Here is a 14,873-nt window from a genome sequence, read left to right on the forward strand (position 1 = left end):
GAAACCAATGATTTTTTTTGAGCCCTTGTGAGTGCTAGGCCCTGAGGCGATGGCCTCTCTCGCCTCACAGGAGGTACGGCCCTGACACTCGTGTGGAGTGTTTCTTGAAGAGTTCTCGACGGTTTTTGTTTTATGCAACATAATATTTGCATTTATGATTTTATTGGTTGATTTTAGATGAAATTTATTTCTTTGGGTTGTCAAGGTTTTATAGTTTTTATGCTTGTCACTAGTATTGATTTTGGTAAACAATTTACAAGTTTTATAATGATAACTTTTGTCATGAGGAATTTTACAAATATTTATACTTGTACATAATTTAATCAGTCTTATCTTAGTTATTAAAAGTTTATCTGTGTGATAAACAATACGTTCCGCTACATGTTGTGAACAATATTAACAATGCCAACACACAACACTATAATCTAATATACACAATTTATTGTTTATGCACTCTTATTAAACAATCCCCTTTCAGTAATTGTATCTCTATCTCATCTGCTTAAATGTTTGAATTCGGTTAATGTAGGACCAACGATAACTCCAATTATTCTACCCAAAACTATGGCCCTTGAACTGAGTTAGAACTAAGGATGGTAACTTTTAGTATAAAAATAGACATACATTCTGGTTCAGTCCAAGTCTGCCAGCCTAAACTTTAAAGCTGTTTCCTTCCAAAACAGCATGTGGTGTTGTTTAACCTAATATCAGCTTATGATTCTGCCACCCATCTTATCCACATTTTTGTCATATTCTCTGCTTTAATGCAAAAGGAATGTTCAATTTTTCTTCAAATTTCAAGATTCTCTGGTGGTCAAAAGATATTTTTTTTTTTTACATTTTCATTTGTGCTAGAAGTTGGTATTTAACAGGTAATTTGAGAGGGTGAATGGACCCTTCAACCTCAACAAACATTTTTTAAAGTTGAGATACTTATTTGAATGATTTCTTATATTTAAAGAAAAAAAGATAAAATTAGTTATCATAAATGGATAGAGTCAGTCACGCGTATTTTTAAGTAAACTGATGAATTTTATCGAAATAAATTAACTTCTTCAATTTTAGTGTACGACTCATATATCGTTTACATTACTAAAATTAGGCATGATAGCTCTTTGCTAATATAAATTATAGTTTTAAATTGGACTTCCTTGAAAATTTTCCCAACGCCAACAACTCGTATTCAAGATTGACTTCGACCAACGACTCCACATCGTTTGAAAATCATAGTTCATCGATCCCCGTTACAGAAAAGCTGAAAATCATAAGAGAAAAACACAACAAAATATAAGAACAAATTCTTTGTTCTTCCCGAATTTTGTAGTTAGTCTCCTACAAGCTTCTACATTAGATTAAGAGAATGAAACAACATTAAATAAATGAGCCATGTCGCATTAGAAATTAAGAAAACAGGATTTTCATTTCTGCACTTGAAACCCGAAGTCCTTCCTCGGAATCATCTCCATTAACTCACCTGCATTTCCAAAAAAAATAATAAATCAAGTTCAGAATTCTTGGCCCTATCATTAACAGAAAAAATTCTGACATACCTTGAGGATCGCAGACTGGAGGATCTTCAAATAGAGAAAGAGACATCTGTTTATGTGCAACTCCGATGTCGAACAAAATAATCCCAGATGAAGGATCATAAACAATGATATCCTTCACGGGCAACCACAGAAACAGCTCTTCTTGAGAGAGACCCTCCACCCCGATGAGCCCGCCGTAGCTGAGATTAGCTCTGACAACACTTCCGAAGGAAACCCTGGTCTCAAACTTGGCGACGCACGGGCTGTCAAAATACACTTGCAGAAGCCCGTCTTCACCGAGGTCGTAAGATTTCACGCCGTTCTTGGGGAAAAGCCCGGCGGGCAAGCCTTTGCTTTTGAGCAAGTCGTGGATTGTGCTGGAAGCTGACGCTATAAAAGAAAACAGCAAGAAATGAACGAGAATAGCACTGCAGGAGACAGCCATTGATAGTCGTGCTTGCTTGGGTTGAGGAAGAAGAATGGATTAAAAAGGAGGGTGGTACTGGAGAAAATTGTTGGGGCCCTACGTCTTTATTATTTTATGCGAATTCACCTCATTTGCTTAGTAAATAAAATAAAATCCTTGAAGGTCATTAGTTGGCTGACATCTTGCCAAATGCCAGAAGGGATCTATTTACTTAAGATTCATTCAGTATTTTTTTAAAAAAAATAATAAATATTTATTAATTAATTAATGTCACCTAAAATTTGAATAGTACCATCCATAAATAAATAATATTTGTATCATTTTTTACTCTAGTGTCATCATCCAATCATCATATAATGAATCATTACAGCATATTTATAAATCATGATGGAATGAATGATTATGATTTATTCATTCATCACACGTATCATATGTTGAGTGGACGAGTGCATTACCCACGTGGATAGTATATATGAACAATTTTTTCCTCTTATAATATCTGTGAGACCGATTGGTCGATCTATAATTAAAGTGAAAAATAATAATTTTGACATAAAACTAAAAAAATCTTATGAATCGGATAGGATAATATAGATCCGTTTAACAAAATTTACTCGTAAGACCAAAGTTTTTTGTGTTTCTCCAAAGCTATTTTGCATCCATTTCTTCGTACCCAAATCAACTTATTGCATATATATATGTACCATGTACAGAAAAACGAAATAAAAATTATAATTTCTTAGATAAACATCATCAATAAGTAAAGGGTAATAATGTTGGTAAGATATTTTAAGTGAACTAAACGACAGACAATTGGCTTAAGGCTACAAGGTTTGGTTAAAAAGAATCATTAATGTGAACAAACTTCACCTCTTTCCATCCAATACGACGACGGAAAAATACGAGGCCAACCATACATAAGTCCATACAAAACTTAATTTAAAATTATAATTTGTCGCTTCTCTAAAAAAATAAATATTCTAATGATAGTGAAATAAAATAAACTCATTTGTTTATGTTTAAATAATTTCATAAAATAGCAAAGTAATTGCTTGTTAGTCAGGATGCGGTATACATAAAAAATCATATATCAGAGACTTCTTGGAGCTATGCACGAGATTTTTAATGTCAAATATTTCATATCAACATTTCAGACAGAGTGGCATACGTTAGTTGTAAATTGTAAGCGTCCTGACAAAATATGCATGCGAGTGGCTTTACGTTAATGATTTTTTAACAGCTTTACATAATAATTAATAACATATGGCAATCAATCATGTATATTAATTTCCAAACTACGTGTTTTTCCTTAAACTTGGTTTATTCAATAAATTTCAGTACCATGCTAAGTAGTGAGGAAAGTAAGTAGCGCTGATTCTTGTTCCTCGTATACAACAGCAGACCAGGCCACACTAATAACTCAAAACATTTTCCATCTCTAGACCTTGCTTGAGATATACAAACAACAATTTCTAACCTGATATGCCTTCTGACTTGAAAATTGTCACAAGTCAATCCATAAGGTACGTCAATAATATCGCAACCTGGACGAACAAAGTGTGCAACAAAATCAGATGACAGCTTGTGATAAAATAGGAGAGTGTAGAACAATTTAACATCTAGCAGTCGTTTTTGAAAAGCTGAATTCAGGAGTTGGATTCCTGTCTTGGTTTTCTTCGTTCCGTTGGAGGGCCATCTCTCTGTCTTACATATGCTTTGCTCTTGTACTTTGATGTTCTAGATTGCTTCGGTTGATAAGTCGGATACTGACATGGAATTATTTCTCCGTTGATATACTTATCTCCTACAAAAAAAAAAATTGAGAGAGAAGAAATGAATTTTACAACTGAAATCCACTTTCCAATACAAGATCACAACTTATTTTATGATCAACCACCTCCGTAATCCTTGTTCTTAACATCTATGTATGAATCTGGCAGGACCCACAAAACGCCCGGGAGACCTGCAAGCAAGAGGAAAAAAATTATCAAGCCTTGATACACGGCAAGTAATCCAGGGAACCATATGAAATATACCAGTGACTGGTAAAAGAATGGTTTAAGCTTTTGAGGGAGAGCACATACCCTTAAATTTTTCTGAAGTTTCTTCTGATACGGTGCACTGAAACCCAGTGTACGTAGTGGTACTAAATGCATACATGTTCTTCTTTGCTTCTTCCATGCTGGTCCATATATTTGAGAGCAAATGAGATGTAAGATATCGAACTCTTATATAACGCCCTTTCAAAATAAGTTCACTATACTGTACACAGATATCAAGCATTACTAGAACTCGACTTTCCAAGAATATTATTCTATTTAATTCCCATAATGTTGCTACAATAATAAGCACATAGACAACATTCACCAGCATCATGATTGCAGCCACCAATCTACATGAGCGTCTTATGAGACTCTTTTCGCTTATGCATGTCTATGTTTTTTTCCCAAAGCTCATCGCTTCTATAAAACACAGTAATCAGCACTTAACGCACAAACTATATTTTGAATTAAAAAAGGAACAATTACCAGCAAATATGCATTAACATACAGGTCGCTTAGAAACCATTACGGTATATTCGTATGCAGTCAGTGCTTGAAAAAAAAAATGATCTTGTAATCTATTCGTAATGCATGTAAGAAAATAAAAATGAACTACTATGCATTGCAACAGAGGAAAGATAAACTGAAGCAGCATATATAATCTAGCAAGATTTCAATTTTCAGCCCCAGTGAAAATTTAAAGCCAGCGGCCAAACAGAGGATACACAGAAAAAATGAAAGACAAAAACCTAATAATCTTAAAATAAACAAAACAAAGTTACAAAGAAGCGGAAAAACCTGCCAAGGACGGTGGCAAGAGTGTCGAGATACGTGTCAATCATCTGCTCTCTGGTGGGGGCGGGGTCTTTTGGGAACTCCATGACAATAAGCCAGTGATTGTAGTCACAGCCCGGTAACATTATCGGCTCCCTTTCCTCGTCGCTACTGCTTCTTCTAGTAGAGTATTCCCCATCCTTCAAGCCTCTCACCGCCGGAAAAGCGGCACTTCTCGATTGAATCGGGGCCGAGTGTGGGGAATAGCGCGGAATAAAAGACAGGTTGGAAGTAGAGGGACTAGAAAGACAAGGGACACGGGTTCTCGAATTTGGAACTAGGGTTCTGGGAGGGAGGCAAAGGTTTAGACTCGCCATTTCTGAGGTGACTGGTGAATTTAGTTTGCAGTGAAGCTGATAAAGCGGAAAAATCTGCCTACAAATCGGATTGGATAAACTTGTTGGGCTTACTGATAAGGGGCATGAGTTGGCCCAGTTTAATTTGAGATTAAAGGCCCATCACTTCGGTTTGAAAAGAGCCAAAGTTTAAGACCATTCTTTTAGATTTCTATAAAATTGTCTATTACCATCATATTTTTCAAAAAATGTGTTCATTCTAAGATGATGCAATTATTTGTTGGGAGATTTTTACAAAAAAAACAATTGTTCTTGCAGATTAATGATGGAAACAATAAAAAAAATTACGAATATTTAGTTATGGATTGCTATAATAATTCATGAGAATTTAACAATTAGAACAAAGACTCCTATAAAACCGTCTCACAGGCCAATTTTATAGACGAATTTTGTATCCGACCCAATACATAAAAACTATTATTTTGATGCCAAAAATATTAAATTTCATTTCAAGTATAGACCGCATTAATTCGTTTTGTGAATAAATATCTATAAAACCATCGTATAACAAAATATCAATTACTTAACAATATAGATCGGTTTTCTTTTATAGAATTTTTAGCTCCAATCTTTCCAAAATAAACAAAGCTCGTATATTACATACGTCGTAGGCATTGACAGATCTCATTTAATAATTAAAAAAACTTGAGGCCTTTTTAATTAACTAACTAAAAAATTTGAGGCTTAATCACGATATTAGGTGAAAATAAAAACATTTGAGATATTATTATTATTATTATTATTATTATTATTATTATTATTATTATTATTATTATTATTATTTGACTTGCACCAACCGCGTAAACTACTCTTCCTAAAAGTCATGCATAATTTTCCTTTATTCATATGTCAACTTGGATAGAAGATCAGTAGTTCAACTGAACTTTTTCTATATAAAATAATGGTTAACCCAAAAAAAAAGTGCCAATTCTACGTACGGGTTTCATAAATACACTTAAAATATTGATTAATACAAGAATTTTCCTTGTAAGAAAACAAAAGAAAAATATCAAAGGGCGTGTATCGTATCTTTCGTTAGAGAATAAATTAAATCATGATATTATGCTAGGAAAAAGGCAGAAAAATGAGTAAAGTGTCTTGTATTGAGTAGGATGTTTTTTTTTCTTCAAATTTTAATAATAAAATGTGATTAATATATAGTAAATTTCAAAAGTAAATGTAGGGAATATAATAAATTTGATCGGAGAAATTGTGAGTGAAGACAATATTTCCGTTAACAAAAAAGAGTAGGTCCAACTCATCTCTCAACTCCATCGTGAGTCCACACAATGTATATTTTTATATGTAAAATTTTAATCATTTTTAGACAAATATTGAATGAGAAAAAGATACATGAATCGATTCAGGTCGTTGATTCGTATTAATAAATATCTTAATAGGTATTTTGTGAGATGGTCTCACGAATCTTTATTTGTGAGATGAGTCAACCCTACCGATATTCACAATAAAAAGTAATACTCTAAGTATAAAAAATAATATTTTTTCATGGATGATCCAAATAAAAGATCCGTCTGACAAATAAGACCCGTGAAATCGTCTCACACAGGTTTTTGCCTAAATAATTTATATTTCTTTTAAAAATTCAATTTTCGATGAATCATAAATAGTTGATTATCGATGGAATGGGAGATAGATAAATAGAGAATCACTTTTTTATTTAATTTGTCAACAACCCGACCAGGGTTTGACTGTGGGGGCCCAATCCTGCTTATGCACTTGTGTGGGGCCAGCCGCCCTTTGACCCTTCCGAACGGACCCCCCACCAACTTCGATACGCCGTCGTTCATGAAGTAAAGTGATACAAAGAAATTCTTTCTAGTAGTGTCTTGAGTTAATTAGTGTACTCTTTCATTTCATTTGTCTAATCTCCTCCAAATGTTAGCAATTTGTTGCGGTCTCCGTACCCGAATCATGTACGCCACCAGTATAAATAAAACCTCTGCCAAATGAATCCATCTCACCAGATGTCAGATTACTAGCTAAATTCATTGAGAAATTAAGTAGACACAAGTTTTCTAGAGATATGGCAGAAGAATTTGATCACGGCGGAGTTTGTGGAGGATCAAACTGGTGGAGTTCGCCTAGAAATCTCTTCAGTTCCTCTCCTTGTTCATCCGCAACCAACGGAACAGGAAGCTTCGGCTGGCGGAGCAGCCATGAACTGAATATGGACATGAAAACAACAAGGTCAAGCGACAACTCGGCCGGTTCAGTTTCTGCTTGCAGTCCTACGATACTTCGTGCTGTACAAAAATTTCAGCAGCGGCCCACTGCTGATGGTAATTGGAATCAGGATTTGCTGTAAGTTTCTTGTAATACGATATCTGTGTATTCAGTTCTTTGAGAATTTCTTTATTTTTTTTGGTTGAGATCAACCGGCTCGAGTTCCTTGTGATTATTGAACTTCTTTTGTCCCATTGACCAGCCTACTTCTTGTCCAAAACCAAAGTAATACATACCCCAAAAAAAGCTGAGTTTTTTTAGTCTTGTTTTCGTTTTAATAATACGAAAAGGTATGTCAATTATCTAATTAAGATGCTTGTTTTTTATTTTTTTTGTCATCTTGCAGCCATGGTGCTGGAAGATCGGATGAAAATTATTCTCAAATCGAACAAGCATCTGGAGCCCTGAATTCAAGCATGAATTATCGGCACCAAACAAGGGGGGTCGACGACTGCAATGAAATCGACAAATGGAATTCCCAGATTAATTTTTGTGGAGACTTTTCTGCCAACGCATTCAAACGAGAGAGTCAGATCGGTTTTTCTTTACAGCCGCAGCCATTAGCTTCCATTACCGAATGCACTGAAACTTGTCAAGGGCTATCGACCAATTTTCCACTAAATTCAACTTCATATGGCTACACTTCAACCTTGTTGCGAACTTTGTTTCACTCCGATTCTTATCATTCCCGACAAACTATGTTTGCTAATCAAGAAATGAATTATTTATCGGCTACAAATTTTTCCGATGAATTCATGTCTGGTTTTCCTAAAGCTTCTTCCTTGCAAATTAAGCACTATGTAGCAAAGCAACAGTCTGCTAATCGTTTGCATTTCAGCAATAACACACCCTTTTGGAAAGCCGCCACAGCTCCGCCAGATTTTATCCCATCAACACCCTCCAAGTACCTTACATCAGGTCTTGATAATTCCCCCAGTACAAGTCATGATGATCAGAAGGTAATATAAAGATTCATACTTCATGTTTGCTTATTATGCATGTAGGTAATTTCTTGAGATTTTTCTTAACTTAGAGAAAATTTTGAAAAATTTCAGCTGGGTAAGGAAGAATCCAAGAACTTGGCCTCAGTGGCGAAGAAATCAAGCAGAAACGAACCAGCATTCAAGCATCCCAGATTAGAAACTCCATTACCATTACCAACCTTTAAGGTACAATAAATAGAGTATTTGATTTTAACTGAATTCAGCTTTTTGACAAAGTTTTAAAGTGAACATTGGCCCGTTCTCTTTTGGAAGTAAAGATCATGTTTTTTCAAGTAAGTGGAATCTTATAGCTTTCACTTCCTATTTTTTTCCCCAGGTCCGAAAAGAGAAACTGGGGGACCGAATAACTGCACTCCAACAGTTGGTTTCACCTTTCGGAAAGGTAATAATTTGGATCTTTGATCGGTTTTTAGGAAATCAGTACTCTTAATCTGTATTGACTGAGAATTTTATTGTTCTTTCAGACTGATACTGCATCTGTTCTGCATGAAGCAATTGAATATATCAAGTTACTCCACGATCAAGTCAATGTATGTCCTTAATTAATTGCAATATTATATATAATATGATTGCAACTGACGATTCTTGTAACGATTCATTATGTGTTTTTTTTTTTTTGTATCAGGTATTCAGCACTCCATATTTGAAAAATGGGTCTCCGCCATTGCAACACCAACAGGTAGATGTTTCCTCCTATGGCTATATCCACTCAGCTTCTCAGCATCATGTACAAAAATAAAAATATGTTCGAAATCGTGCACTTCTCCGACTTGTGAATATCCACCCTCCTTTAAAGTCTTAAAATTAGTCGATACGTTTAAAAAATATCACACGAAAGTTCCGTATGCAATGAGGAGGAACATGGAGTTGTGCCCACTGCCCAGTGGTGAGACTACCTTTTTTCATTGTAGGAGGTTTTAACTTAGTATCAGGGCTGGAGATCACTCAAACGTTCGAGGTTCCATAGTTAAATGCAAAACCCCAAATTTTTCAGGAAGTTTGTAAGGAAAACCTTTAATTTGATTCCTAATATATTATACATATATATACCCAAAGAATTTAAATTTTGCAACATAAATGAATCTTGGATACTGATTCAATGCTAAATATTTAATTTATAACGTCATTGATATATCTCATAACTTGTAGTTATAATATTTTATGAAGGACCAAGAAGGCCTAAAACAAGATTTAAGCAGCAGAGGTCTTTGTCTCGTGCCGATTTCAAGCACCTTTCCTGTTGCTGCTGAGAATACTTCAGTTTTCTGGACCCCTACTTTTGGAAGAAGCTCAGGTAGCTAATTACAATTAGGCTTAAGAATTAATAAAAAACACAACTGACTACCACTAGCTAAATTTTATCTATCCGAAAGAAAGCTGGATAAAGATAAGATAATGCGAAAATGGAAGCCAAGTTGTTGGGTATGCAAAAATTCAGGAAAGGTAGACAGAGAAAAAGAAAAGGGAACTAAAGAGGCCACCCTTCAAGAAAGACAGCCAATCCTGGCCCATATAACAAATTATCAAGTATAACAGATTATAAAACCAATGATTCTCATAAATCTGTTGCAAACTATGATTTAAATTGATGGAGGGAAAAGGAACAAGTGCTAAATTCAGCTTTAGTTTGATTACTACTCTTGATGATGCGGTGTGCATTATCAGTTTGGTCTGAATTTAGCAGATCATATAGATTTCAGAATTGTTCCTGTTTCTATATTTAATGTAATGGATTGTAGTTTGCAACTTAGAAATCGTTTCTTTAATGCATGCTTAGTTTTAGGGTTTCTTATTCTTGAGATAGGTACGTACAAGTTGTGTATGTGCATGCGTCCATTTACCCCCATTAACAAGACACACACACACACACACACACACACACACACACACACACACACACACATATATATATATATATATATATATATATATATATTCGTCTAAACTACTTATAGGACAAAATAAAATTCCATCCAATTGGCAAATATTTTTTATAATATTGACAATACCAAACATGTAAATATTATAGAAAACAAAAAATTCCTAATGCAAAATTGTGTAAATCAAATATAGGGATGTTTCAGTACATACAAGAATATAGCTAGCTAGCAAATAAAATGATAGGAAATTAGTATATATTATTATTATTATTATTATTTAATGTTCACTTTTTTTAGCATTAATTCCCCAGCCTCTGGATGAATCTTATCCAGTTATCCCTAAAGAACATTTCGTATTCTACTCATCTGTCGTTTTATTTACTTTTTGATTCTATTTTCATGAAAATAAATCCGTTACGGACTCTGAGATTATTCTAATAACTTCATTTAAAAAAAAAGTAGAGTTTGGGCAACGAATTAATTGTATGATATAATAGATTAATATTCTCATATGCAATTTAATTATAATTAGAAAGCTTAAATTGGCAGACACAAATGCAAACGAACACGATCCTGAATTCTTTTGTAAAGTAACTGGCGAAGCCTGAGAATCATAATATTAAAATATTTGACAGAAGTCGCTACTTTTAATTGCACTTCTCGTCAATTGATGTAATCATATATAGCAACAATTTTCCAATATTAAATGTTTCAAATTTATGAACTCCAAATTATTTATAATTTTCTCTATCAAGAAGTTGTTTCGTAGTTGCAGACAGCTTTTTGGTTTTGAATTTGACTTGACGTTTACGTGCTCATCGGAAGTGTGGGTTGTTTGAGCTCATGAGTTGGGCGCATGTAAATCCATAGATCTCAACCCATGGATTTCTATAAACGTAATCTCTTTAACAAAAATAAAGCATTTAAAATTCTTAATTAATAGTAAAAAAAATTAGAATTTATTATTTAAATCAATTCCTCAAAGTACCAAAAAACCTAAATGATTTTTGTTGAAGCTTGAACGCGATCGAGGAATTGTTGGGACAATTCATTCGATGAAAAGAAAGGAGCAGTACTTTTGACTATTTTTCCAACTTTGTAGCTGATGGCATCTCCAGCCATATTCTCATTTCTAATGAGTGAAGCTTATTTTATAATCATTAGGATGCTAAATTTTAATTTGTACTTCCTAAGGAGGAAAGAAAACAAGAGCAATATTTATTGCAAATAATTCCTGTTATTATTCGAAAGGTCCATTCAGACAGGCCATCTCTTTGGGTTCGATGGGTTCACCATATCTATGTATCTCGGGTGGATTTGTGATCTTGGACAGTGATAAATGCGATGTTAGCACATTGAACTCAAATTTACGTTAGTTCTCAGCGTTGTGTCTAGTCCAGAATTTGGGCAATAATTAGCGATGTCAAAATCAGACACGATCTACAACCCGACAAAACTCAGCATAAAAAAAATCAGGTTAGATTTTGAAGTTTCGGGTTCGGATCAGATGGGGTTTGATCCAATAGTTGACCCAAAAAAACGATCGGCTTTGGGTCAACCAGTTTTAAATTTTTTAAAAAATATATAATTAATAAATATTCCCTATATTTTTATATATTGTATTTTTGAAAAAAATATTTGTTATATATTTATATCATAAATTTTCATATTTTAATATTTATTTTTTGCATTTTTTTTATTTTTTAAACATTTTTTTATTTAATTTAGTAAGTATATTTTATTTTTTTACAGTTACACTTTTAAATTTAAATTATGTATATAAAAGAGATTTTGTTATTTTGTTTTTAAATTGAAATATTATTATTATTTTTTTGAATTTTTATTTAATTTTTTTTAAAAAAAATCAGGTTAGTCGGATTGATCCGGTTCGTGTTCGAGTTGGGAGTTTTTGGGTTGGATCAAATTCGAGTTGAGCAATTTTTAAATAGAACTATGCACCAACTTGATTCGACCCACCCGAATTGATAACTCTAGTGATATAAATTTTTGTGTGTAAAAACACTTGGAATGAGATAAAGACGAAAAAAACATAAAAGAAGAGTGAAAAAAGGAAATTTCAAAAGAGATATAGTGCACCTGTGCTATCCATACCACCGATGTTACTTTTAACTGTTTTTGTAACGTCCAAATTTGACGATTGTCTCCGCTATGTCAATATAATATTTCAAGCGTGTTTGTATGATTTTCGGGAGTTCATCATATAAGAACTTTGAAGTTAAGCGTACTTAACTTAAGGCAATTATGAGATAGGTGACCCCCTGAAAAGTTTCATAAGGTGTGTATGAGTGTGGACATAAGCATGTTGGAAAGACTAATCTTCATACATTGGAGATAATCGTCGAAGGACATTATAGCCTTGATTTATGATGATATTTTTTAGTATGTCTGTGTTTTAAATTCTTCTAACATAAACTTAATGATTGTTTCTAGAGACTGATGTAGCTTGATTTGAATACCATGTTTTGGACATTATTTTGTCTATTATATTTGTTCTTACAATTTATTTGTATATTAATGTTTTATTTGCATTTCAATTTACTGATAATAAATTGGATGTTAAATTTATTCGAAAACGAAGGAAAGAAATTTTTGAATAGGTTAATAGAGAGACATAAATTAAGATTTTTGTGGAGTTTGTGGAAATATTTCATTTGAGGTTGTTGAAAAAGATCAGTAGAAGTTTAGTAAATTATTTTGATGTTTTATTTATCTTGAACCTTACTAACGAATGTGAAGATCACTAAAGCTAAGAGACATCCCTTGACGACCCTTCACAGTGCTCTCAAAGGCAAAACTTTGTGTAAAACGGTTTCACGGGTCGTATTTTGTGAGACGGATCTCTTATTTGGGTCATCCATGAAAAAATATTATTTTTTATGCTAAGAGTATTATTTTTTATTGTGAATATCGATATGGTTGATCCGTCTCACAGATAAAGATTCGTTAAATCGTCTCGCAAGACAACTATTCGTTGTCAAATGGTTCAAGAAAAATTATCGAGTTGGAATATCACTAAAGCTAAGACTCTGTCTTTCTCTGCTACCATCTATCACATTTGACCTGCCAAGAATGTGAAGATGTTCTTATTGTGATTTTTTTTAATATTATTATCATTATTTGTATCGTTGACAAAAGTTGTGAAAAAGTAAAAGGCCTTTTGCCTTTAAAGAGCACAGTATAATCCATTCAAGGGTTTAAGCTTTTAACGTAGGCTTTCTCTGTAAAATCTCTCGCCTTCTCTAGCAACACTGAAAGGTTATTTAACATCGTCCAGTCCCATGCGGTCAAGACATGAACCTTGTTTAGACCCAGAATCAATTTTTGGGTCCCAAAAAATCCAACCAGGTCCAATTCATTCGGCGGATACTTAAATGTAAAACCATATAAATTAGACCTCAAATTCTCGTTCTTTAAAACACAAATTCTAACAATTACTCGCGTTAATCATGTACAAAGCATTTGAAAGAACAAAAAGTCGTTACTCCCATTAGGAGTACATAATATAGTCAAACAAACCACCAATTAAATAAATAACAAACTTTATTCAGGTTATTTCCACGAAGCTACCCGATGGGTAAATTTTCCACACACGAAAAAGACCATAATCTTTGATGGGTATTAGTCTGGAGAGGGGTTTATTTTTATCAAATGGGTTATTAGTGCTCTAGAGATTGGATTGGCTCATTACTTAGTGAATAGGCCCAATAGTGAGCCCGAGATAGTTAGAGCCCATGGCCCATCAAGGAAGCTTATAAATAGGAGTTATCTCTCCATTTTGAGGGGGATTCATTTTGTTATCTCATTATATGCTCCAAAAGGCTTTTAGCTTTTGAGAGTACATATCTTGGGGTGTTTGCTAACTCGAGTGCTGGAGGATCTTTTACTGGGAATCTCGCGATACCTCTAGTCTCATTTCGTGACACCGGTGGCGACCCTGATATTTACCGCTGCGGACACTGGAGTGGGGGTTATTCTCTTATAACAACGTGTCCACCCGGATAGACTGATCACTTGAATTTTGTACCGCATCAGTTTGGCGCCGTCTGTGGGAACTGCCACCTGATCACTGAGAATGCAAACACGATCGCGTACGACCCATGATGCTCAGGAAGAGCATGGACGCCCTCCTCCAGCTCGACCGCAGCAGGAGGAGTTCCTGATCACGTCCGAGGTTCTGAAGGCATTGATGGAGGAAGCAGCTTCTAAGGCTGCCGCCGAAGCCGTGGAGCGGTACCTCGCAGCTCGGCAGCAGCACAGCGAGAACAGGGGAGCACACGGCGAAGGAGCCCGTTCACATCATTCAGAAAGAGTCTTACCAGAGAGAGAGGTAGTCGGGACCAACAACGTGCCACCGACAAACCTGAAGAAGGGGACTGCACTACAAGATGACGAGGCTCATAGCCAGGCACCTCCATCCTGTCAGAAACTCCACGCCAAGAGAGGAGAAGAGGGTGCAATGGCATTTTCACCTGCGCGACGCAGCCCTTTCACCACAACTGTACTAGCGGAAATGCTGCCGCTTGGACTAAAGATAGC

The 14,873-nt window shown here is 34.6% G+C and overlaps 3 protein-coding genes across 4 annotated transcripts; 1 reads left to right on the forward strand and 2 right to left on the reverse strand.

Moving 5' to 3' along the window:
* Positions 1-1,178: 1,178 nt before the first annotated feature.
* On the reverse strand, positions 1,179-2,134 carry LOC140814829 (uncharacterized). The gene is made up of 2 exons (XM_073173919.1): positions 1,551-2,134; positions 1,179-1,474 (listed from the first exon to the last, which is right to left on the reverse strand). The coding sequence occupies exons 1-2, from the start codon at positions 1,972-1,974 to the stop codon at positions 1,419-1,421; spliced, it is 480 nt and encodes a 159-aa protein (XP_073030020.1). The 5' UTR covers positions 1,975-2,134; the 3' UTR covers positions 1,179-1,418.
* A 1,451-nt stretch (positions 2,135-3,585) lies between these two features.
* Positions 3,586-5,176, reverse strand: LOC140815091 (DAG protein, chloroplastic-like). The gene is made up of 4 exons (XM_073174201.1): positions 4,797-5,176; positions 4,041-4,138; positions 3,854-3,919; positions 3,586-3,760 (listed from the first exon to the last, which is right to left on the reverse strand). The coding sequence occupies exons 1-4, from the start codon at positions 5,147-5,149 to the stop codon at positions 3,603-3,605; spliced, it is 675 nt and encodes a 224-aa protein (XP_073030302.1). The 5' UTR covers positions 5,150-5,176; the 3' UTR covers positions 3,586-3,602.
* Positions 5,177-7,052: 1,876 nt separating this feature from the next.
* LOC140815064 (uncharacterized) lies at positions 7,053-10,218 on the forward strand. Of its 2 annotated transcripts, XM_073174170.1 has the most exons (8): positions 7,053-7,510; positions 7,779-8,391; positions 8,488-8,601; positions 8,753-8,818; positions 8,901-8,966; positions 9,062-9,115; positions 9,604-9,730; positions 9,810-10,218. In XM_073174170.1, exons 1-8 carry the CDS (start codon positions 7,233-7,235, stop codon positions 9,830-9,832), a joined length of 1,341 nt encoding a protein of 446 aa, XP_073030271.1. In that variant the 5' UTR covers positions 7,053-7,232; the 3' UTR covers positions 9,833-10,218. The 2 variants fall into 2 exon arrangements, with proteins under 2 accessions (XP_073030271.1, XP_073030272.1); XM_073174171.1 differs by lacking the exon at positions 9,810-10,218 and having other exon boundaries at positions 9,586-9,724.
* Positions 10,219-14,873: the final 4,655 nt, after the last annotated feature.

The sequence above is a fragment of the Primulina eburnea genome, chromosome 15, assembly GCF_022965805.1.
Source record: "Primulina eburnea isolate SZY01 chromosome 15, ASM2296580v1, whole genome shotgun sequence".
Classification (NCBI taxonomy): Eukaryota; Viridiplantae; Streptophyta; class Magnoliopsida; order Lamiales; family Gesneriaceae; genus Primulina; species Primulina eburnea.

Excerpts from the sequence above, each read along its gene's own strand:
- LOC140814829 (XM_073173919.1), bottom strand. The coding sequence starts at position 1,974 with ATGGCTGTCTCCTGCAGTGCTATTCTCGTTCATTTCTTGCTGTTTTCT. Across the intron at positions 1,475-1,550 it reads TCCAGTCTGCGATCCTCAAG|GTGAGTTAATGGAGATGATT; the intron begins GTATGTCAGAAT and ends TTGGAAATGCAG.
- LOC140815091 (XM_073174201.1), bottom strand. The coding sequence starts at position 5,149 with ATGGCGAGTCTAAACCTTTGCCTCCCTCCCAGAACCCTAGTTCCAAAT. Across the intron at positions 3,920-4,040 it reads AACTTCAGAAAAATTTAAGG|GTCTCCCGGGCGTTTTGTGG; the intron begins GTATGTGCTCTC and ends TCTTGCTTGCAG. Across the intron at positions 3,761-3,853 it reads TAAGAACAAGGATTACGGAG|GAGATAAGTATATCAACGGA; the intron begins GTGGTTGATCAT and ends TTTTTTTTGTAG.
- LOC140815064 (XM_073174170.1), top strand. The coding sequence starts at position 7,233 with ATGGCAGAAGAATTTGATCACGGCGGAGTTTGTGGAGGATCAAACTGG. Across the intron at positions 7,511-7,778 it reads AATTGGAATCAGGATTTGCT|CCATGGTGCTGGAAGATCGG; the intron begins GTAAGTTTCTTG and ends GTCATCTTGCAG. Across the intron at positions 8,967-9,061 it reads TACTCCACGATCAAGTCAAT|GTATTCAGCACTCCATATTT; the intron begins GTATGTCCTTAA and ends TTTTTGTATCAG.